The sequence below is a fragment of the Paroedura picta genome, chromosome 4, assembly GCF_049243985.1.
Source record: "Paroedura picta isolate Pp20150507F chromosome 4, Ppicta_v3.0, whole genome shotgun sequence".
Lineage (NCBI taxonomy): Eukaryota > Metazoa > Chordata > Lepidosauria > Squamata > Gekkonidae > Paroedura > Paroedura picta.
The window spans coordinates 55,780,862-55,804,726 of NC_135372.1; the positions used below are offsets into that span (position 1 = coordinate 55,780,862).

Here is a 23,865-nt window from a genome sequence, read left to right on the forward strand (position 1 = left end):
CAGAATAACGGGTGCTACAGCTTGGCGGTGGGAAGAGGAAGGGGAGGAGTTGTCCAGTCTGTAAGGGCATGGGGTTGAATGTGTGTGTTGTATGTGGGGGGGGGGGTTGTGATGGTGTGGTAACAAATGAGGACATGGGAGTGGAGATACGGGTATCAAGAAGCTGTGGTTTGGAATGTTTGTGCAGTGTGGGAGAGGACTGACCTTTGGGAATTATAGCATAGTTGTTACAAATGAGCTTTCAAGAGCCATGTCTTCAGATATGTGAATGAAGTCTCCTCTTCTTAGAGGGGAGATTATATGGCAGCCAATTCCCCCCTATTCTGCGTTCAACCTCAGATCCCTTCTTGTGTGAATTAGGCCACAGACACCGAAATGTCCCCCTGCCTTAATCCACATGGATAGTCACAATGCACAAGTATCTACCCTGCAACTTCTGTCTCCATTTCTTTTACTGTTGATAAAATGTTATGTGCCCACATGCTTCTTTCACAGTTGCCCCTTAGAAGAAGAAGAGCTGGATTTTTGTACCCTGCTGTTTGTACCCTGTACTGCCCAAAAGAGTCTCAAAGTGTTTTACAAACACTTTCCCCCCACAATAGACAACTTGTGAGGGATGTGGGGCTGTGTGAAGTCTAAGAGAACTGGGAATGGCCTGCAGTCACCCAGCAGGCCTCAGGTGTCTCAGAGCAGTTTCCAATTGCCTTCCCTTCCTCTCACCATAACAGACACCCTATGAGGGAGGTGTGGCTGAGAGAGCTCTGAGAGAACTTGGACTGTCCCAAGGTCACCCAGCTGGCTGCCTGTGGGGAAATCAAACCTGGCTTTCCAGGTTAGAGGCCTCTGTCCTTTAAATGTTATCCTACAATGTCTCTCAAAGACAAACGTTAAAGTTGCTCTGCTGCCTCATTCAGCTGTTTTGTCCTGCCAAAACAGGTCCAACATTAAAATCTGTGGCAAGGAATCTTCCCATTACCCCCAAATGGAGGGGTTTCTCCTTAGAATTCCCACAGCACATGGAGGCCGGGCCTTAGAGGGCTCTCCCTATGATTGGCTGACTCTCCTTTCCCCACATTCTCATTAGCTCTGGTCGCCATCTGTTGCAGGATTCATTGGCCTTTAAATTGCAAGGGCCAAAAGCTCATTAGGTCTTCTATAATAGTTACAGATTGGGATCCCCAACATGGTAGCTGTGGGTGCCATGGCAACTGCCAACATCTTTCCTGGTGCCTACCAACCATTTTAGAAAGTGAGTGGGACCAGGTGGAGCACCTGCCGGGCAGAGCTTCTGACTGGCCACTGGAAATCCAATTGGCGGGGCAGATGAGATTAAGATTGTTTCAGTGGCAACTGCCACCACAGTTTTATCATGTTTCACTCTTTTCCCTCAGTGTTTTTTTTTAATGACCATTCTTCTCCCTTGCCCTTAGACTTCCCCCGTGTCAATCCAAATGTTGCTGATCATGGGGAAGGATCAGGGGCTTTCCGCACCGGGATCTTTGTAGCAAATTGGTTGCTGAATGAAAAATCGCCATTTAAAATAGTGGAATTCGTCGTTATGCATACCTGCCTTTGTAGTGGAATCCAGTTGTGTTTTGTAGCGTTTCCCACAGGCTTCCAACAGGCAAAAATTCCCACAGGCAAAAATCGCTAGAAAGGAAGCGCTATTGCCTAACTCGTCCCGCCCCTGGCCGTCAAGCAGCCAATGGGCAGCCGTTAGCATGCTCCCAAACAGCCCCTTTCCCTTTAAGAAAGTTTTTTAAAAAAAAAAAACACACCCGTTGCAACGGAGAGACCCATCCAGCTGCCCGGTGTGTTTGAGCTGTCGTTTGATCGTTGCCACGCTCCCTCCGAGTGAAAAAAAAAATCCCCCCCCCTCTCACGGGCCCGATTTTCGGCCGAAAACAGTTTAAAAAATAAAGGGAAAATACATCAGCAAACGGGCTTCTCTGTTGTTTGTGTCCAAAGTGTTGTTTGTGCTTAGTGACTCTGGGGAGGGACTGAAGCCGGGGAAGCCTCTAAACAGAAAGAGGCTCGCTGGTGCGTTTATCCCCGCTCGCTCAGAGAAAAAAAAAATGGCAATCACTTCGCCGGAAGATCAGAGGAGAGAGCCAGGGGGAGGGACTTTGTAGAAACCGCAACAATGTTAACGCACAGGTCTTTTTCGCTAGTGTTGCAGATTGGTTGCAGGAGTGTATCGCTTTCCGGAGGGTGAATCCACTTTTGGGGATTTCCCTGAAAGCGCTACAAGGAAGCGCTTTTTGCGGATCGGTTTCAGGTGTGTGGCAGATTGTCAACGACGTTGTGCATAACGGCAAATCAATAGCGTTTTCAATTGGCAACCATTGTGCGATTTTGAAGGCTTGCGAAAAGCCCCTCAGTTCTTCCATGCGTTCACACCATGCAGATGCACAGTAGATTAATTTGTGTAGTCAACACATATATGCCACCTGCCTCTTCCTATGAATTTAGCGCACATGCAAATGGGCTAGAGGAGACACAGGTAGTGTGTAGTTTCCTGACTTAGGTACGTGGCCATTTTGACAAGTCAGTGGGTGGAATAAAATTTCCCTCAAAACATTTTTGCTGTATCTGAAATCACCAGGGATTCTCTTCCTCTCTGTTTTGCTTAGCCATTTGGTTCTTACCAGACAAAGACTTCCAAATCTAAGTCAGCAGTGCAAGTACAATGAAGTGCACATGACCCACACAAACGTCTAAGTAGGACTTGTGTGATTTTCTTAGTGGTGTGTTAGAACTGCTTTGGCATTGTACACTCTGGCAGCTGAATGGTTTCCAGCACTTCTGAAAGGAGATAGAGGAGTCCTGCAGTTACCATGAACACTGCGTCCTTTTTGCAAGGTGGACTAATCAAGCTGGACTGGACATTTGGAGAGAGGGTACAAATAATTTTATTTTATTGGCAAAGTAGTGCTGGCAAAATTGCTAGTTTACAAGCTGCAGGGAAATTTTTCTTTCCCCTGCCAGGGGGGAAAAAAGTTCTGTGCAATTCAAAGAGCTGCCAGAGAGCTTCCTATGGCTCCAGCTTGAACCCAACTGGCTGAACAATCCATCCGTGATCATGCAAACCACCTACAATTTGCAAAATCTCAAAGGACTGAAAAGCAAGCTCATTAATTCCATCTCCTGCTGGCCACAAATAGCCACACGCATTTCCCACATTGGGGCATTATGTAGTGAGAGGGGAGGGGGGCAGCGGAATTGTGTTCTCTAGCCAGAGTTATTCCCTTCTTCCTCTTCCTGTACTCACAGTCAGAAAGGCTTTCATTCCAGAGATCTGATTCAGCAGCCCCTCATTCATAAGTGAAGCATTCCTCTTCCAGCTCCCCAGCCACAAGGACAGAAGGGGCAAGGGCAGCCTGGCAGGACTGAGTCACACACAAATCATCATCTTTTATAATTCGGTTTCCATTAAAGAAGCATCCTATCTGATGAGAATACAAGGCAGGAGACCTATCTATCCACGATTGACGAAGCCCAGACAATGCCTTTGCATCTGTCCCTCTGCAGAGTTAAAAGATGGAGTGTCCAGCATTCCTCCTGCACAACTTTTCTGCCTCCACTGAAACAAGAATTATTCACACCTAGCTACAAAAGGAGCTCAAGCCAGGATCAGTCATGGGCAAACAATGCCCTGCAGTTAGTTCTCCTGTCTTGTTAGGATTGCCATCCACCTGTAGAAAAGCGTCCCGTCCTTTTAACAAAGGGTTAATGAAAGGTGATGTTATTTACCTCCAAACTGGAAAAGCTTTAATGACGCATGTTCACACATTAAGTCTCTAATAAAGGTACAGGACATTTTTTTCTTCCTGTAGGCTCCTTAGAACTTCAAATAAAAGAAGGCAACTTCTAGTACTAGGCCTTATACTGGCATAAGAATAGATTGTTTTCTTAATCACAGCTAAGTGTTACAGCTGAATGCCTGCTTAGGGACCAGGATGTGAAGCTGCTGTTTGGTTTGCAAACCATTGTTTACATTAACCATGGTCTGCACTAACCTAACTCATGGTTAAAGTAGCTTGTCCACCTTGCCAGCCTTTCTGCTAGCAAGGATTTCATTGGTTACTCCATGTAAGCACCCTCAGCCAGAAGGGTTTAGTAGTTCATCAAGCTAAGCCATGGTGTTCACTACACAACAGGAATTTTGGGTTGTTTTTTTTTTTTTACCAACATTGAGGCAACAATCCATGATTTGCATTGAAAGTACACCTGCAGTTATTCAAAAGAAGCTTTGGGGACAAGATGTTCTATATTCTCCAAAATATCCTCTACAGCTATAATATCATCCCACCTCTGGATTGTTTTATTCCTAAGGGAATCCACAAAGTGAGATATCACAGTCCCCAAAATGAGCAGATTCGGTGGGCATTTCTACAGTCAAAATGGCAAAACACCTGCAACCAACAATACCGTGATATTAAATCACGCTATTCATCCCCTCCACACTTCAATGCCTTCCTGCGCAAACCACAAACGAGAGAGCGACCCACTATTTCACTCACCGCTCCTCGGCCTGTCAGTCAATGGGGCCAACCAATTGGTGGTTTGTTGTTGTTGTTGTTGTTGTTGTTATTACTTCGATTTATAGCCTGCCACTCCCCTAAGGCTCGTAGCGGGTAACAACATATAAAACCCCATCTTGTCCCCCTTTTTTACTTAAGACTTACATGTAGCAATACATATTCACCTCTATGAAAATGCATTGCTACATTATTTAAAGCCCCCCACCCCCCCAAAAAAACACAGCTAGACAGCAGAAGACATGGGGAGGGAGGCAGATCCTCCCCCTGTCATTTAAAACAGCTAAAAGGCTCCCAACAAGCTCCCAGCCACCCTTCCAATTGATCCGGGCAAATTAATCAGGGGTGGTTCACACATACATCACCCCAGCCCTGCCTCCTTTGCTGAGCAGGAAGTGGAGGGGGGAGGGCAGGAGTGAGAGCGGGACCTTGCAGAGCTGACTATTGCACATTTCACCCTCCATGTGTTACTTTTGCTGGTTGCCTGTTGGTGGATCACGCTTTTTGGGTTGGTGAATCCACTTTTTGGGATACCCGAACTTGCGCTTTAAAATGGAGGATGTAGCGAGCCGGCTGCTGCCCATAAACTGGATGTAGGTGACGTCATGCGGAGTGGTCAGAATATGCCACCTACATTCAGCAAACATTTCACGATATTTATCACGCGCAGAAATGCCCTGTATAGATAAGAACATTCCATCTAAATCTCTCTCTGTCCCTTAAAAATGGTCCATGTACCACCTTTTCCCCAGTTGGAGGACAGTGAGAGCAATAAGCATGGCCTTTCTTGAGTTGTAGAATTCACTCTCAGCAGAGACCTCTAAGGTGGTCTCCTTGGCAACATTTTTGGGCCAGTGTTCCAGAAGGCCTTTCATGATGTCTGATCAGTAGTCAACTGCTACTGTTGACGCAGCTGGACCTGTAGGTTGTGTTGTAGGTTAACTGTTTCCTGTTTCTGGCTGCTAGGACAGGGGCTAGTATTTTCTAGACCTTTAATATAAGATTGCTGGTTATAAGTCATAGGAACACACTTGTGTACACACAGTTTCCTGCAACATTTCATCAACCCACCTGTTCAGGTCGCACTTGTGCATTTATCAGATGGTAAACCACCGTCTCAGAAAGGCCTATATCGTCAAGCAGAAACTCACTTAGGGTCTCTCCATCTTTTAAGATATCCAGGATTCTTATCCCTCTCCCTATATAAAGACAGAAATGACAAGAAGGCCATCATGATCTGGTGGAGCAGCAAGGCTAAGAGTCGGAGCTGGAAACACGTGCTCACTTGGCAGTTCTTAGCCAGCCGTTGTTCTGGCTGCAATTCATTAAGGTCCCACAACCTCCCCCCATCCCTCATGATGGTAGCTGAGTCAGAGATGCCTTGTCCTTTCCTTCTTTCTAGCCCTGGTGCTGAATGAACATCTCTGTCCACATACAGATCTTTTCATAGAACATGACCATGTGCAAGGATCTCCCAGCACACTCTGCTATAGAATTGGTAGTGGAAGGCTGGGAAGGAGCTAGATCTTTTGGGAAAGGAGGGGCATTTGAGCAAAACTGGTTAACACAGTCATTTAAGTGTAAACAGCAATTGAGGTGTTTTTTTTTTTTAAGGAATTGAATGTGGACTGACAGTTCTATTACACATTACACAACAGGCTCGGCACTTAGGCCATACTTGTTTATGTTTCTGAATGATGAATAGACTTGGCAAGCTCATAAAGGGAAGACCTGATATTTCAAGGAGCAGAGAATAAGTTCCAAAGGCCTGGAGTGTGGCCCTGGAATGGTATGTTTCAAAGCCTGCAGAGAGAAAGAGAGCTTTCACCCTCTCATTCAAAGAGAAATAGTTTGAGAAGCCATTTCTTCAGTTCATCTCTCCAAGATAGTTGCAGACTTTCAGAAAATCCTGCATTTCCTCTGTTGATTTCTCAAGGCCAGGGTTGGATTAATCATTATGCTGGGTATTCTTTGGAATTGACCCTTTCCCCCCATCAAACCTTGGCCTAGCTGTTTTAGAGATTTTCTGTGTGGGACCCCTAAAAGTCTTTCAGAGTTCATGCAGCATGTTGCACCTCTCTCATTAGACAAAAGAGGAGTGGTCATTTCCTTCTCCCCACCCCATAGAAATAGCGCTGAATGTATTTTCACAGATTTACATTAACCTCTTTGTAACTGCAACAGCAAGAGCCTCTTGTGGCGCAGAGTGGTAAGGCAGCAGAAATGCTGTCTGAAGCTGTTTGCCCATGAGGTTGGGAGTTCGATCCCAGCAGCCTGCTCAAGGTTGACTCAGCCTTCCATCCTTCCAAGGTTGGTAAAATTAGTACCCAGCTTGCTGGGGGGTAAACGGTAATGACTGGGGAAGGCACTGGCAAACCACCCTGTATTGAGTCTGCCATGAAAATGCTAGCGGGCGTCACCCCAATTGTCAGACATAACTCAGTGCTTGGAGATCTCCTCATATCACAACTGATCTCCAGACAATAGAGATCAGTCCCCCTGGAGAAAATGACTGCTTTGGAGGGTGTGTTCTGTGACATTGGACCCTGATGAGGCCCCTGCCCTCCCCAAAATCCAACCTTCAAAACTCCAGGAATTTCCCAACTCAAAGGTGGCAACCATAGGTGATGGCTTGCATGAGACAAGCAGCCATGGCAGTTTGGCCACCAGCTCCAGGCTGAGAAATGCTTGGAGACTTGAGGGCAGAGCCTGGGAAGGATAGAGTTTGGGGGAGCTGAGCTGGGATGTGATGCCATAAGGCCCACTCTCTGAAGATGCCATTTTCTCCATGAGAACTGATCTCTGTAGCCTTAAGATCAGTTGTAATTCCAGAACTTCACCCCTCACCCTGAGGTTGGTAACCTTGCAAGGGAGACTAAACTGGAACTGAAACTGTGGAGCTGCCCAAGGGTTTGTACTCTCATTCATTAAAGTCTAGAGAGCCTCCAATTTTAGACCTTGCTGAGGATTGGCTCTTCCCTTCCTGTTTCAGTCAGTCTAGAATGGTTGGACAAGACCAGTGGTGAAGACTTTAGGCCCAAGCCAAAGGGCAACAGCCAAAGAACTCCTGTCCCCTTGGCCCACAGCCCGTGTCTTCAAATGAGCCAGCCAATGGTGTAGTTTTCATTTATTTTTGTCATTTTATTGTATTGCAATTTTTGTCTTCTAAATCAGTGGTCCCCCCTCCCCCCCTGCAGTAAAAAACTTCCCAGGCCACAAGCAAATCGGCCGCTTTTGCACAAGCATGGCTGCGTATGCGCGGCATGCGCAGCTGCACGATCGCCCTGCCCACCACCGCCAGTCCGCAGCCCTAGAAAGGTTGCGGACCACTGTTCTAAATTACTTTGGATCCCTGCAGGTAACCAAGTAGGGTTTAAATACGAGAATGAATAAATGCATGTGTTGGAAGTTTTTATGCTGGATAACAACATTTTTGTTGCTTTGTCCATGTTTTTATTGGTAGCAATGAAGTTTAACGTGTTGGATTTTGTAAACTTTCTTGAAAGTACAATGGGGTGGCATATACAATTCTAAATGCAGTGATTTAGAAAAGATTTATAGGGATATGAAGAAATGACTATGGAATGAGACTCTAAATAGTTCCTGCCAACATTTCTAGCTGGCTATAAATTATCCCTTAATTACTCAATAGATTTAAATCTATATGCATTCCTTACATATCAATCAATTTAAATCCTGATGAGAACATGGACAAGAACTGGATTTGCCCAGTGGTTGTTTTTTAACATCAGAGTAACATTTAACTCTATCTACTACTAAAAGCAGTAGGAACAATCCATTACATTCTATATTTTTTTTATCCCAAGCATTTAGGCCAGTGTGGGTCAGACATGACTCAGTGCCTGCACAGGGGATATCTTTACCTTTTTAGCTATGTGCTCCGTTAATAGTGCTGCTGTCCTAGCAAGTTGTTGTTAGTTGCAAAGTCGTGTCTGACCCATCGTGGCCCCATGGACAATGATCCTCCAGGCCTTCCTGTCCTCTGCCATTCCCTGGAGTCCATTTCAACTTGCACTAACTGCTTCAGTGACCCATCCAGCCACCTCATTCTCTGTCATTCCCTTCTTCCTTTGCCCTCAATCGCTTCCAGCATTAGGCTCTTCTCCAGAGAGTCCTTCCTTCTCATGAGGAGTATTTGAGTTTCATCTTCGGGATCTGGCCTTCTAAAGAGCAGTCAGGGCTGCTCTCCTCTAGGACTGACAGGTTTGTTTGCCTTGCAGTCCAAGGGACTTGCAAGAGCCTTCTCCAGCACCAGAGTTCAAAAGCCTCAATTCTTTGACGCTCAGCCTTCGTTATGGTCCAACTTTCACAGCCATACATTGCAACTGGGAATACCATAGCCTTGACTAGAAGTATTTTTGTTGGCAGGGTGATGTCTCTGCTTTTTAGGATACTGTCTAGATTTGCCACAGCTTTCCTCCCCATAAGCAAGCGTCTTTTAATTTCTTTGCTGCAGTCCCCATCTGTAGTGATCTTGGAGCTCAGGAAAATAAAATCTGTCACTACCTCCATTTATTCTCCATCTATATTACAGGAATTGAGAGGACCTAGCAAGTTACACCCTTCTAAGTCCTTTGCAGTCAACTGTGCTTTGAACAGTTCTGAATGCTACTCAAGAGGCAGCTTGGAGTAGTGATTAAGAGCAGCAGCCTCTAATATTGAAAACAAGATTTGATTCCTCACTCCTTCACATGCAGCCAGCTGGGTGACCTTGGGCCAGTCACAATTTCCCTCAGAGTTCTCTCAACCTCACCTACTTCACAAGGAGTCTGCATCTACCCAATGAGGCACAGTAACAAGGATGCAGACAGACAGCAGGCAGAGGGGCAAGGAAACAGATGGGGAAGCTGGCAAGGACCGCAGACAGGGAATTTCATTTGCCGTTTGTTCAATAAACGTAGGTGTGACATCCTACATTTCTTCTTATGAGGTAGGATATTATTATCAATTGTTGCAAAAAGAAAGAAAGAAAGCAGAAAAGAACATTACCTGCAAACCTTTCTGGATGAGTCCTCAGTGTTTCCATAAACTGGGTTAAGGTGCGCAATTCTTCCCAGAGTCTGTCCAGTTCTATTTCAGGGTCTTCCAGTAAAAGCTGTTGAGCATCTTGGTACACTCTTGCTAAACTGAAAGATAGAAAATGCTCCATAGCATTGACAGCTATTTTGTTGAAATTAGTTTCCCATGGTGCCATCTGACTTCCTTGGAGATACATGATGGGTGAACACATTAAACTGCCTTAAACTGAATCAGACTATTGGTTTATCGAGGTCAGCACTGTCTGGTCATGGTAGTAGTTTTCCAGGATCTCAAGTTAAAGTCTTTCACTCCATCTACTACCTGGTCTTTTTTAAAACTGGAGATGTTGGGAATTGAACCAGAGACCTTCTGTATGTTAAGTAAATGTTCTATCGCTGACCTATGGTCTCTCCCCTAGTAAAGCTATCACATTCATGTGGTTAACTCTGTGAGGCTTACCCACCTGACTCTTACTCTCCATTCCAAAGGAAGAGGAGGCCTGAATAAATTATAATCACTCAGAACATATGCATGAGAACATGAAAAAATGAATATGTCACCACAAGAATACACCAGGTTTCCATAATGCAATGTAAATGAACCATAGTTTTCTGTCCATATTCCAAGGATGAGCATGAGTGACTTCAAAGAATGTGACTAAATAATTCAGGAGCTCATCACTAAAATGTAAAAATAAAGGAACTGAAAAGGAAGAGTGGACAGCTGCTTCTTGGCTGCTGTTCATGGAAAATGCCTGTGGCATTTTGACCTTGATTTCACAAAATAGAAAATTCTGAAAGTTCTGTTACAGCTATGGAATAGATGTAACACTTCCAATTTTCTCAGCCATGGTTAAGAACTTAGAAGTATTCTCTGGCTTATATCCATGCAAATTGTCCCTATCCTTTTTCAGTGTTAACCACGGTGTACCAAGGCTACCTTAAAGCTGGATGTAAGACTTGTTTAAAATAACAAGGAACACACCTGAAGCTGCCTTATACTGACTCAGACCATTGGTCCATCAAGGTCTCTATGTCAGTATTGTCTACTCATACAGGCAGAGGCTTACTAGGATCTCTGGTAAAGGTCTTCCATATCAACTAGTGCTGTGGGATTACCTGGGACCTTCTGCATGCTAAGCACATGCTCTCCCACTGAGCCATAGCCAACCATTTTGATTGCACAGTTGCATAGCTACACCATATTTAATTACAATGTAGGCACTTTAAATATCATAAAGCAATCTGTAATATATATTTTCTTGGTCCATGATACAAGAAACTCTCTGCTTACATGGAATTATTGTAGTTGGACACAATTCCTGGAGACTCTCCATGGGTAGGACTTCTGAAACAAGGATTGTTTATGTTACAGAAGATGCCTTGTAGCCATGGCAGAGTTCCTGCAGAGGGCATTGCCTTATTTGGAAAATGACCTGGATATGAGAAAAGAAAATCAGAAAATTAACTGCTAGCTTTAGTGAATGAAATAATTCAGGTGAAGACAGCATTTTCTATAAAGAGTTCTTTCAGAGCTTCTTGTAAGGGGAACAGCACAGCTATTTAGCATGATGCTAAAGCCACGTTTCTAACCAAGGAGGGTGAATTCTAGGGATATGTAGTACTAATCCAGATCTGAACTACAGCCATTTTCAAATAACAATGATGAAGTAAAAAGAGGAGATGGTGAAGAAGGAGGAGTTGGTTTTTATGCCCCACTTTTTACTACCTTGGTTATATTTGCACATGCTGGCAGGGCTGCAGGGACACGAACACACACACACAGGCTCTAGTTTCTTTCCCTCTTGCAGAAATAGGCAACCTACTGCCCTGTAAAAGGAGAGGCTTAAGGTTCCCTCCTCCACAGTTGCAACACTCACGCGCAATGCATGTAGACAGGGGTAGTCAACCTGCGGCCCTCCAGATGTCCATGGACTACAATTCCCATGAGCCCCTGCCAGCATTTGCATGGGAATTGTAGTCCATGGACATCTGGAGGACGACAGGTTGACGACAAGAACGAAGCCCAGCCAACATTACATCTGTGTACCTACATCACTCCCAAAGTGACCCAAAAGTAATATTGCATTGCCGCTGTTGAGGTGAAACTCTGGTATTTGGGACAAAACTCTATGGTAGAAAGCAAATTGAACCAAATAGAGTGTCACCTGACAGCATTGCATGATGATGTCACTTCTGGGTCATGTCGGAAGTGGCATAAACATGTCATTGCAATGATGGCTGTGCTTCCCTTCTGCTTCTGGGTGTAAACTGCACGGAGCTTTTATTCCAACCCCAGATCGATTCAGTCCCTGCCCTCTACACAGAATGCGATTTCCATTTGGATTTGGGGCGATTTAAAATTTCCTTCTGCAGCAAGAAGGATTGATCCGGAGTGACCTTTATTGTGCGATATCTTAGAGTGCTTTTAATCCTGAATATATTATAAAATCGCATTGTTTTGAATCGGGGCTCTCCTCCGTGGTAGAGGACCTGTGATTGGCCACAGGTGGTCATGTGACAAATTTGCCTTAAAGGAGAAGCCCCTAATTTCTCTCAACTTCTGTCGGTCCTGGGTTTTTTCTCCCTTCTCTGCCTTTTTCGATCTTCTCCCCCCTCCCTCCAAGAAAAGAAAGAGGCTCCCTGCCTGGCTCCTCCACCCCCTTCAAGAAAAGAAAGAGGCTTGGCTCCCCCCCTTCTGAACGTGCAGAAGACTTTCCTGTTTCAATGGGGAGGGGAGGAGAGGAAGACACAAGTTCAAAGCGATCTGAATTCAACAGGATTTACAATGGAATAAACAAAATAAGTGCAGACTCTGCCCTGGTGAGCCCACTACCTTCCCCATTGATTGCCCTCCTCATGCTTGTTTGTTTTTTGCATGGTAGGTTTCTCACAGTATAGGACCAAGCAGAATCCTACTTTTCTGTGTCTATTAAAGTCTTAGAAGGATATAAACTGTTAGAGATTACACGGTCAGTTTACTTAAAAACAAAGCCGGGAAGCGGATTGGATAGATTTAAGTTATAGATGCTACCCTTACAGTCATGTTGACGATAGACTGGGTTAGCACTCCTCAGCCAGACAAGGACAAGAAACAACGACAAAGGCCATAGAATCTCAACCAGAAGACGAAGCTGAAAAATAAATAATTAGATAATTTAATTGCACACACAAGCTGCAACCACAGGATTCCCAAGTTCTTATAAAACACGAATCCATCATCCCAGTAAGAAAGAATTCTTTCAGAAGCAAAACCATCAATTACAATAGACTATAAACCAGCTAGCAAGGCCTAGAGATGCCCAATAAATCACTGTTGCACAACAGACCAAATTTTGTTGTGGGGAGGGGGTGGTCCTCAAAATATTTCTAAGGAAAAGCAGAGAGATAGCCTTTTCACAAATTACACTTTAAGATATGCAGCTAAAACAATGGTTCTCAACCTGGAGGTCGAGACCCCTTTGGGGGTCGAATTACCCTTTCATAGGGGTCATGATAGGGCTAGCAGCTTGGCAGGAGGGCGCTATCTACACAACAGCCTTGCGGGGTAGACATAGAGCATTCGTCTGTCTAGAGCAGCAGAAATGAGTGAGGTTAGCATGGTGGAACAAGAGGCAGAACTGAACGGAGAAATCCTGGAGAAAAAAAACAATGGATCTTCACGCCCTTGGTCAGTTTCGGTTTAATTTCTTTGAAAGAACACTTGCATAATTTTATGGTTGGGGGTCACCACAGCATAAGGAACTGTATTAAAGGGTCGTGGCATTAGGGAGGTTGAAAACCACTGAGCTAAAATGTAATGTGTGAGTGTGACCAATTAAGTGTTTGAAAACTACTGTACCATACAGGAGCAATTTTAGAGGACTAACATTTGGAGCAGTCTGTGTTTTCATGTATACTTGGCAGAAAAATCTTTGTTTGTTGCTACACAATGTGTGAAATGGAGCTGAGCAATAATTGTCTCCCACTGTGGAAATGTTACAGCAAAGAGGAGGGAAGTGTGTACCGGTGCCCTGTAATTCATTGTGTTATTATGGTTGGTGACTCAGGGCTAAGCTGTGTGCTATCTTATGGCTGCCAATACACCATACTTCTCCCTGGTAATATTTAATTAAAGCAGAAATCAGATGTGGCAGCATCATATGCCGTGGGTAGCATCCTACCTTAGGCTCTAGGAAGTTCCTCCATCTGAGAAACCTTCCTCCAATGTAAGTAACTCTTATGCTGAACAAGGGGCCATTTAAGTTGGAGGAAGGAGCCCTAGGCTGAATAAAGCTTCCTAGTTTTGCTGAGTGGAGTGACTGGAGACAGGCCAATGTTTCCTAATCTTCATTCCAATTCACTGACTGCTGCTTGTGGGGGGTAGAAAATAGTTGTTAATCTGGTATTTCTGAATGCACGCAACATGGGGGTGTAAGCTGATAAATTGTCAAACTCAAGGAGAAGCCATTGGACGTTATCAGACACCCTGGAATCAGAATCTTTTAGGGTTACAAGGAGAACAAGAAGGCCAGATGAGCAATGTTCAGATATTCCTGGAAGATGCAATTTACTAAAAAGGCAAAGACATCCCATTCCCTAGCTCTGTTATAACTAGCTTGAGGACAGCAGTTTCAGCTATGCATTTTGCTGTCTCCCTCTCTGTTGAGCACTTAGGTTTTTAAACCTTTATATACTGAATTCACATTATCAGCTCTTCCTCACAATCTGGAATATGATGAAGTTGAATAATTTAGCCCATTCATCTTGAGAAAATAAATACTATTTCCTCACAACAAAAGCAGTTCATTGTCTCCCTGAGTTTGTCTTGGACTGTGGGGCTATAACTCAAAGTTTGTGGGTCACAGGCTGGGTTCTAGCCTAATGGACAGCTCGAATCACATGAAACACAGAAAGTCGTCAAGGAAGCCAGTATGACAGTAGTCACTAGAGTGTCCAAACAGTATCTTGGAAACCCAGGGTCAAATTCCCACTCTGTCATGGAAACTAGCCTGATGACCTTGGGCCAGTCACTCTCTGCCTAAGCCACCTTACGGCATTGTTGTGAGGATAAAATGGAGAACACAAGAATGATGTCATAAGCTGGGGAGAAAGGCATAATATAAATATTTAAATAAATAAATAACCATGTTGGATATACACACCGAGAAGAAAACAGGCTTTTCTGCCTTGGCTAGTCAGTAGAAATACATGTATCTTATATAACAGCTTTTCCATCTCTGGCTCATCATCAGGGAGACCCTGAGCTGGCCCCTGTTACCCCCCGCCCTTTCAGGTCTAAGTTGGGATATTGCTGCCCATAGCTGCCTTCTGGCTATGATGGTCATGGTAGATGCAGAAGCCTTTTCAAAGCAGTTCTCTTTCTTCCTTTGCCCGTCTACTCCCAAAACTATGTTGCTCACATCACATATGGTCCTATGCAATAAAGTTTTTCCTTCTTTACTTACTTTACTCACATCATTTTTTAAAAGTACAGAAATGTTGGACATCTCTCATCCTAATGGGATGATCAAGGTAGGTTTTTTTTGGAGGGAACACCAACACTCAATAGCGATCCCCAACCTGTTGGCTGCGGACCACATCTGGTCCGTCGACTAATTGGAGGTGGGCCGTGAAGGACGCCTTCTCCCCCCCCCCCGGCCCTTTCCAACACACTTCGGGTGTCATTGTCTCCCATCACTCCCAGATGGGACTATCTCATTGCAGAGAAACAAGCTCAGGGTTCCCATTGATTTGTCATTGTCATGAGTTAAAATTTCCATGAAAATAAAATGTTCCTTATGTTCATTGTTGTGGCGTGTCTGTATCTTATTTTGAAGGGATGTTTAAACATTACCATAGCGATCAGAGAGCGTTAGGGCAGTGGTTGAGAGTAGAGGAGTAAACTACCCCCCCCACCGGGCCTCAGTAAAATTGTCAAGCGTTGAGTGGTCCCCGGTGATAAAAAGGTTGGGGACCACTGCTCTACAATGTCACTTTTCTTGTTCAAAATGTTTCATCATTGCTCTAAACTGCCTTGAACCCACTAGTAGGGAGGGGTAGTCTAGGAATTAAATTATAAATACATGAATAAATATTTTTACAACATCTGAGGCACTTATAGTGCCCTTGACTTATAGTCTGTTTGTTTATTAACAGGTATGACAGTGATGCCAAAGGAAGTGCTCTAGCAAAGCTAGTTCAAAAACAATATTAGTATCCTGATACCAAAATCAGCTTAGCAAAACACAATACATTCCCCCGACTCAGTTCTGTTTCCCCTCTCCATGGTAGCATTTGAGCTGTGCCTCACATTTGTTTTTTCCACTGTTTCCTGCTGCCCAGTGCTTAGAAATATGCAGAGAAGCAAGTAAATGGAGGGGGGCACCTTCAGTTTTTCATCACAGGAAGGAAATCCCCAAGCTGCTCTGGTGCTGAAAGTGTAAACATGAAGTAACAAAAAGCACTTACACAAATACACAAATTTCCTTCCCTGTAGCATGTGTGGAGACATCATGGTCATAGAAAAACAGGGAAATGAATATACCCTGAGATTCAGCAAACCATATTCAGACTCTAACACTCCTCTCCCTCAGAAGTGTTTATGTCTCATGCCCAGGAGATTCTGCTACAATACCCCTTATAGTCTCAGCTTCCAGTCCAAAGCTACCATAACACTACAAATCAAACACAGTTCTCACCAGGTAGCTGACACAGGAGGATTATCTTGCCCTTGACAGGCCAGCTAGAGGATGGGCTGAGGCTGGGGTCATGTGTAGGGTTGCCAGGTCTCCAGTGGCCACCAGCAGGGAAAAGGGCTGCCAGATCCAGGGTGGGAAACTCCTGGAGATCTGGTGATAGAGCCTGGGGAGGGCAGGGATCTCAGTGGGGTACAATGCCATGGAGTCCATCCTCCAAAACATCCATTTTCTCCAGGGAAATTGATTTTTGTAGTCTGGAGATAAACTGTAATTCTGGGGGATCCCCAGGCCCCATCTGAAAGTTGGCATCCCTGTGGGTCTCACAGATTAGGCTGTGCCTAGACAAAGCCCCTATGGGAGTAAATAAATCTTCTTCTTCTTCTTCTGTTCCCCTAATGGGTACTGCAGTTATTTTATTCAGAAGACACTTGGGTTAAATTTGCCAGGTGGAGAACTGGCATAGAGATCAAGCACTACATCACACTGCTTTTGTTTCAAGGTCATTTAAGGCCCTGTCTTTTCCATCAACCAAAAATGAATATCTTGGCATAAATCTAATGCAGAAAGAAGTTGAGGTGTTTTCCAACTTAGAGAGGGAGAGAGAGAAACCATCTTTGAATTAAGCTGGCCAAGCAGAAGAGGAAGTAAAGAATCTTACCAAGCTAGTTTCTCCTGCACAGCCCAGGAGACACATTCAGTGATTATTCAACATCAAGGTTAGCAGAAGAGAATTTGAAGTGGATTTGGGGTGACAGTGGCAGATTTTTTTTCAAGTCAAGTGCTTGCTTTGAAAAACAAAAATAAATGTGGGTTGCCTGAGAGTTATTTGTACTGTGAAATCCTATGCTGAATAATGCATCAGATTACAGTCATCTTTTCTTTCGCACAGCACTGTTTAGCTCTTTTCCTCCATCATACAACCACCTTAGAGTTATAGGGTTGCTGACTTTTAATTTAAAGCATCTTAATGGCAGGCATGTAGAGTCAGGGCAAAAGGTGACGGATCAGGGACATAGCTCAGGGGAATAAGGCAGCCTGAAGTCAGAATCTGGTGTGTCAGGCGAAATAATGGGAGAGGTCAGGGCTTTAGCTAGGATGGAATCTGGCAGTAATGGGTGAAGCTTAGCTAGACAAGGGTGGGGGAGAGCATATGCTTGACACAATTGGGCTTCATTGTCTTTGTACCCCCCCCCCAACTGTAACCTAGAACACATGTTTACTGCTTGAACCACTGAGATATTGGTTTGCTAAGTAGCCGATACATATAATAGCTTATCATTGTTATTTAAAAGTAAGTCTAATACAATGTGCACAGCTATGTACACTGACTCAGAATTAAATTCATTTGACTTGGGAGAGTTACTTACAAGAAAATCTGCACAGGAGACAACATCACATTCAGGGTTTTATTATTATTAATTTATCTTATTTACAGCCCAAGGCATGTTACAGATGAAAAAGAAAGAGAAATGTAATCATACAGCATGAATCATCCATTGAACAATGAAATAGGACCAGGAAGACAAAATTCAATGCCAATGTGAGCAACAAGGAGAACAGCAAACCCCCCCAAGGCAAGGTATGTTGTTGTTAGGTGCGAAGTCGTGTCCAACCATCGCGACCCCACATATGAGCAGTGCAATATCAATCAATACTTGATAATCAATCAAAACGTCAGTAGGATGGTCAGCTATGGCCACAGGCAAGAGAGGTGTCTCTAGGTACTTGCTGAATTCTCAGTTCTATAATAGAGTATTTGTTTGCAAACCAAAAACAACTTCATGAGAACTGAGCATGTTCCAGAAATCAAAGAATGTCGTGGCAATTGAGCATAAGCATTTGATTTACAGTTCAGTGTATGGTGACTTCTCAGGTCCAACATAAAGCTAGCCAAAAATATGTCAGTAATATATGTCCTTCCCCTGGCTTGGATAGTCTAGCCTAGCCTAATCTTGTCAGATCTCAGAAGCTAAATAGGATTGGCCCTTGTCAGTATTTGGAAGGGAGACCACCGAGGAATACCAGGGCTGTGACACAGAGGCAAGCAATGGGAACCAACCTCTGAAGGTCTTTTGCCTTGAAAACCCCATGCGCCAGCTGTGGCTAGATGTCCCTCCCTCTCCAAATTGCCCTAGGCCAGGGGTAGTCAACCTGTGGTCCTCCAGATGTCCATGGACTACAATTCTCATGAGCCCCTGCCAGCAAACGCTGGCAGGGGCTCATGGGAATTGTAGTTCATGGACACCTGGAGGACCACAGATTGACTACCCTTCGCCTAGGCTTCCTAGGATCCTCCCCCTTCCCCACCCCCAAACTCCAATTGGAAATTATTTTCTCTACTTTGAGTTTTCACTTTGACAACAGGGAACTGCATATTGTGTTAGAAATCTTTTTCCTGATTCCTCAGAATGAAGAACAAAAGAGCAGTGTTTCACTTTGCTCCAGTTCAGAGCAGCTTCCTCCTTGCTGTTTTGTTTCTCATTTGGAGTCACTGGGATGCCCAGCAAAAATCCACACACTCCATGCTGTTCAAGCTCAGTGCTGTTCAAGTGCTGAGCATTCTGGCCTGATCGAGCAAAATGTCTTTGTGGTGTTTTGCTAGAGCAGAGCCAGAGCCTTAGAATGTTGCAAGAAAAAAGGAGAAACAAGAGAGAGCCAGAGAAGGAGATCAAAGCCAGAAGTTTCAAATATTCTGAGACACAAAAACTATCAACAGTTTGAAGCTTTCATGAAAAGGTTTGATTGTCTAGCTAGGACAAAGTTTTTCAACCAGGGTTTCGTGAAACCCTGGAGAGTCCAGACAACTCTGGAAGGGTTTTTTGAAAGGGCGAGAATTAATTTTAATATATTTTTTACATTTGTTAAATATTTATCAGGAGATATGACCATATACGGTCATGTCACACTCCCCCACCCCAATGCTGAATGATGGGCCTGGAGGGGGTGGGAAGGGAGGGCCTTTGGGTGGGCATGTTCTCAACTATGTTTCCCAACCATACTCTGCACTTCTGGGATTTCTCGAAGCCTGAAGAATGTTTCAGGGGTTTTCTCCTTGCATCATTTTGTTAATTAAAATAATTATATCCATCTTCCCTTCGATTTATTCCCATCCAATATTTATATCCATCTTTCCCTTAAAGCATCTTATAAAAACATGGAGCAAAAATCAAATTAAGACATGGTGCAAACAAATAACAATCATAATTACCCTTTGTACCTGTTTATCTCATGGGAATCATTCTTCAGGAAGTGAAACTGACTGGGAGAAGATCAGATCAGTGGACAGATTACAGGGAGGTAAGATGTCAGGGAGTGGAAAGGGTTAAGTACGCCTTCCTGTGTTTAAACTGAATTCCCCACCCCGTAGTTTTGTGTACATACGATAAGCTGTGTCCATACTGTGCATTGTGTTCATACAAGGCCTTCTGTCCATACTGTCCCATACCCTTTTTGGTCTGGGACCCACATACCTGAGGGATCACCTATCATCTTATGCTCCCTGCAGGGCCTTGTGCTAATCTGTTGGTGGTTCCTGGCCCCCAGGAGATTCGCTTGGCCTCAACCAGAGCTGAAGCCTGAACCAGGTGAAGAAGTGCGCATTTGGCAGTCCAGGGCCTCCCACATACAGCTCTCAAGATCCTAGCGGAACGTAGCCCTGTCTATGGGAGAGAGCACTATATAATCCCGCAGTTGAGCCTCAATTTTTGTGATTTCAACATCTCCTTTCAAACAGCTTGTGCTTTAGCCTAGAAAGGAGCTGACTGCTAAGCAGCAGACATCTAGGCCCTGCCTGCCTGCCTGCCTGCCACTTGCCAAGATCTTTAGTCTCCATCTTCAGCTCCTGCCTTCCTTCCCTATTTGTTAGTTGCCTGTGATCCTTGAACCTTGCTTTCCATTTGTCAGAACAGGATAATTCCCCAGTGTTTGTTTTGGGAGATAGGTGTTACATCTTCTTCCTTTGAATGCCATTAAGTTGTTTATTAAATACTCAGAAACATGAACATGGGTTAAAAACGAATGGAAATGTTAAAAGTACCTCATGATTGGGATGGATTACATAACAGCACATATCACTGTAGAATTAAAAGGCTATGAACTACATACTTTAACAGTATTTCATATCAGCGCAAATACACTAATGATTTACCTTCTGTCGTTTCCTAAGTATCCAGTTTTTCCATAGCAGAAGTCTGACCTGTCTGAGGAAGCTCATTCTTCTTATGCATTGGCAGCATTCCAGACTTAGAAAAGAGAAATCTTCTGTTGTTATCTTCTTACAGACAACTGAGTTCTGGAAAGAAACAAAACAAACTTATAGCCAAATATTCTTTGAGGGCCTTAACCAAAGTCCAGCTGAACCAGGAAATCTGTTGGACGATACAAGTAGGACGTACATTGGTTGTGTGCTGAGATGGAACTAAACTATATCATTTGTGTTTGTATGCATTGTGCTAGGAATGACATTAATATCGAAATGGTCTGCGGCTGCATCCACTCTGTGGAGAGTCTGTTTCATATCCCTCAGTACTGAGTGCCAAGGTATCTGCACAGAGCATCCCCACAGGCGTTTCTCACGAGACTCAAGGTGGATTAAAAAAATCTAGAAAACAATTCAATGAGATAGCCTAAGACATCCAATAAACAGTACAACAAGACTAGGATTACGCAAGTGGCAAAAAATGTAAACAATGGTGTAAGGCAGGACATCACAAGGCAGAAGGTAGGCTATTAAGGTAGAAGATAATGTAGTAAAAACAAGATGATACCTAAAGTAAACACTGCAATACGCAACATAGATTTCCTATCAATACTTTTAATTCTCAATATGGCCTCATCTGTGGATACTTAAATCAGGAGGAAGGCACCATGAACAAACCGGATAGATTCTTCTACTAATCTGATAAAAGCTCCAGATTTTCGGGAAATCCTAAAATCTTAATTTAAAAAAACTTTAAAAATAGGAGCATTAACTGCAGCTTTAAGAAATGAATGTCCTCTGAGACTTCAGTGGCTATGGGTAAAACAACAGTATTACCAACCTTCAAGCCTTGGTTTTTGTCCATAAATGGCTGGGCCTTTTCCAGAGCTCTTTAGACCTTTAGGAGAGGACTTATAACTCTGAAAGGGAATGGTCTAGGGACTTACCTTTTTTTAAAAAAAATGAAAGCTGCAACTGGCATGTTGTAATAGCTTGCCATACACTATATTTTAGAAAAATATGAAAAAGCCTGTTGGTATGTATGGGGAAATGTTTAGATCAAGTTTGGAGGAAGACTCACAATGAAATGGCAGGAGCATCTTATAGGATGCTTATGAGAACCTACAAGATGGCAGTGAAAATAGCAATGAGAAATTTCTATGCAGCCTCCATTGTGTCATTGAGCTCATGCCTGGCTCAACTGTTTAGGGTAATTCAGTCTCTTACTGCCCTTGTAGAAGGATACCCAAATAGCAGCCAATTGGCTTTAAGCTGTAAAGTATTTGTGAGCTTTTTTTGTGGACAAAATCAGTTTTCTCTGCCATAACCTTCCTCCAACAGTTATCACAGTAAGAGAACTGCAGGCCACCTGGCCATCTTCAGGGGAGTGTTTATAGGCTTCAGGGGATTTTTGTATACTAAGGTGAACAGGTTGCTTGCTTAGACAAGGCTGACCACCTGCCCCTTGGACCTCTCCCCTACATGTGCAAGGAGTTGGACTAGATGACTCTGGAGGTCCCTTCCAACTCTATGATTCTATGAGAACCCATATTCAACCTGCTCTCCAGCAGCTGCACTGGCTGCCGATTGAGTTCTGAATCAGGTTTAAGGTCATAGTTTTGACCTTTAAGTACATGGTCTGGTACCTGTGTACCTGAGGGACCACCTCTCTGCATATGCCCCCTGAAGAGCACTTCACTTGCTGGTGGTCCCTGGCCCCAGAAAGGTGCACTTGGCATTGATTAGAGCCAGGACTTTCTCAGCCCTGGCTCCAGCCTGGTAGAATGAGCTGCCAATGGAGAGTCAGGCCCTTACGGAACTTCCAAAGTGACTTCCACCAAGCATTGGGTTGAGGCCAAGGGCTGCACCCTTACCATCCAAATGACTCCCTGCCTAGTCCCTCCAGCCTGGGATTCCTCCCAGGCTGCTTGCTCCCATCTCAGCCAGGTCAGTAACTGCAATTTCATTGGCTGTGTGTCAAATTCAATGGAGAACTATACATGGTCTGAGTGATTGCTTAGTTGAATTATTTCTTTTCTTTTTTTTAAATCAGGTTTTGTATGTTTTTATCGTCCTTGGGGTTTTGTTTATCATATTGTTGTAAGCTACCCTGAAACCAATTTGGAAAGGGGCAGCCTAAAAGTCTAAAAATAAATAAGAGTTGAAGCAATGAAAATGGTGTTGCCATGTGAGCAGAGCCCAGGGACACCAGCTTCCAGGTGGGAAGTAGAATTAGAGCTCATCTTCAGACTGTAGAGATCAGTCCCCTTTGGAGGAAATGAATGCTTTGGAGGATGAACTCTGTGGCATTGTACCCCACTGATGTTCCTATCCTTCCCAGGTTCCATTTTCAAATGTCCAGGAGTTTCCTAACCTGCATCTGGCAACCCTACACTGCAAAAATGTACACCTTCCCATCCATGCAGCGTTTAAGGACACATTGGCTGCTACCTTTAGCAAAAAATCATGGATTTGAGGATGGCATGTTGTGGATGCTTTCCAAACAACTCTCTTGTAAGGAAGCCAAGGTGGTGAAAATCACCTGTGTGGAAACAGCCCTGGCCATTGATAAGTGGAGCAGGAAGATATTGGCTTTTCTCTGTTATTTGTTCCCAGCATCTGGTATCCCACAGTATACTGTCCTTTTACATGGTGTTTCTGTCATAGTTTATTATTGTTAGTTAGACTGATCCTTCACATAATTGCCTATTCTTACAAAATCTCTCTGAGAGCCAAATTAAACAAGAGGCTGGCAAAGCAAAAGAATTCACACAGAAGACTTTGCCCTCTCACAGGCCGCTATCTGTGCAAAAGAACTATGCTTGCTCAGTGAGGACCCCGGAGGTCTACAGCCTGGGAGGTGTCGCACTGGCATGCTGATTAAGCACAGCGGCTCAAAGCAGCCCAGATTAGACAAGAAGCTGTGGGAGTACAAAATCACACGAGTGATTTCTTTTACCATAACAGATTCACATTTAAACCAGGCCTTAGGTGGTAACCACAACTGGATCAAGCAGTGGTGAATTCCATACACTGATTGCTTAACGTATGACAGTACTTTGAGAGATTTGATTCTAGTATCAAATGCCTCCATTAGGTGACTTCCATGCCTATTATTATGGGTGGGGGCAGACAGGGGTTGGATATAATTGTCCCTTGTGACACTGCCTATCGTTTCCCACCTTGTCGATATTCTTTTTATTAGATGGATCTTGACGACAGTTGCCACTGTACAACTAGAAATCTACGCTGGGTACTTATTTTTGTGGGTAACCAGGAATATATTTATCCTGTAACAGGGCTGGGAAGATACCAGGTGCCTAGTTTTGCAAAAATTGGCTCCCATGCATTAGCAATGTCTTTCTCAAAGGAGGCTGAAGTTGGTTCCCAGCTCCTTGGTAGTGACT

General features: G+C 44.0%; 1 protein-coding gene across 2 annotated transcripts in view; it reads right to left on the reverse strand.

Moving 5' to 3' along the window:
• Positions 1-23,865, reverse strand: part of ABCA4 (ATP binding cassette subfamily A member 4) — a 139,490-nt gene that overhangs the window by 108,998 nt on the left and 6,627 nt on the right. For both annotated transcript variants that reach the window (XM_077332933.1, XM_077332932.1), the window contains exons 2-6: positions 20,408-20,551; positions 12,621-12,714; positions 10,875-11,016; positions 9,552-9,688; positions 5,613-5,740 (exon numbers count right to left, since the gene is read on the reverse strand). In XM_077332933.1, coding sequence (XP_077189048.1) covers positions 5,613-5,740; positions 9,552-9,688; positions 10,875-11,016; positions 12,621-12,714; positions 20,408-20,473 — 567 coding nt within the window. In that variant the 5' untranslated portion in view covers positions 20,474-20,551. The remainder of the gene's footprint in view (positions 1-5,612; positions 5,741-9,551; positions 9,689-10,874; positions 11,017-12,620; positions 12,715-20,407; positions 20,552-23,865) is intronic.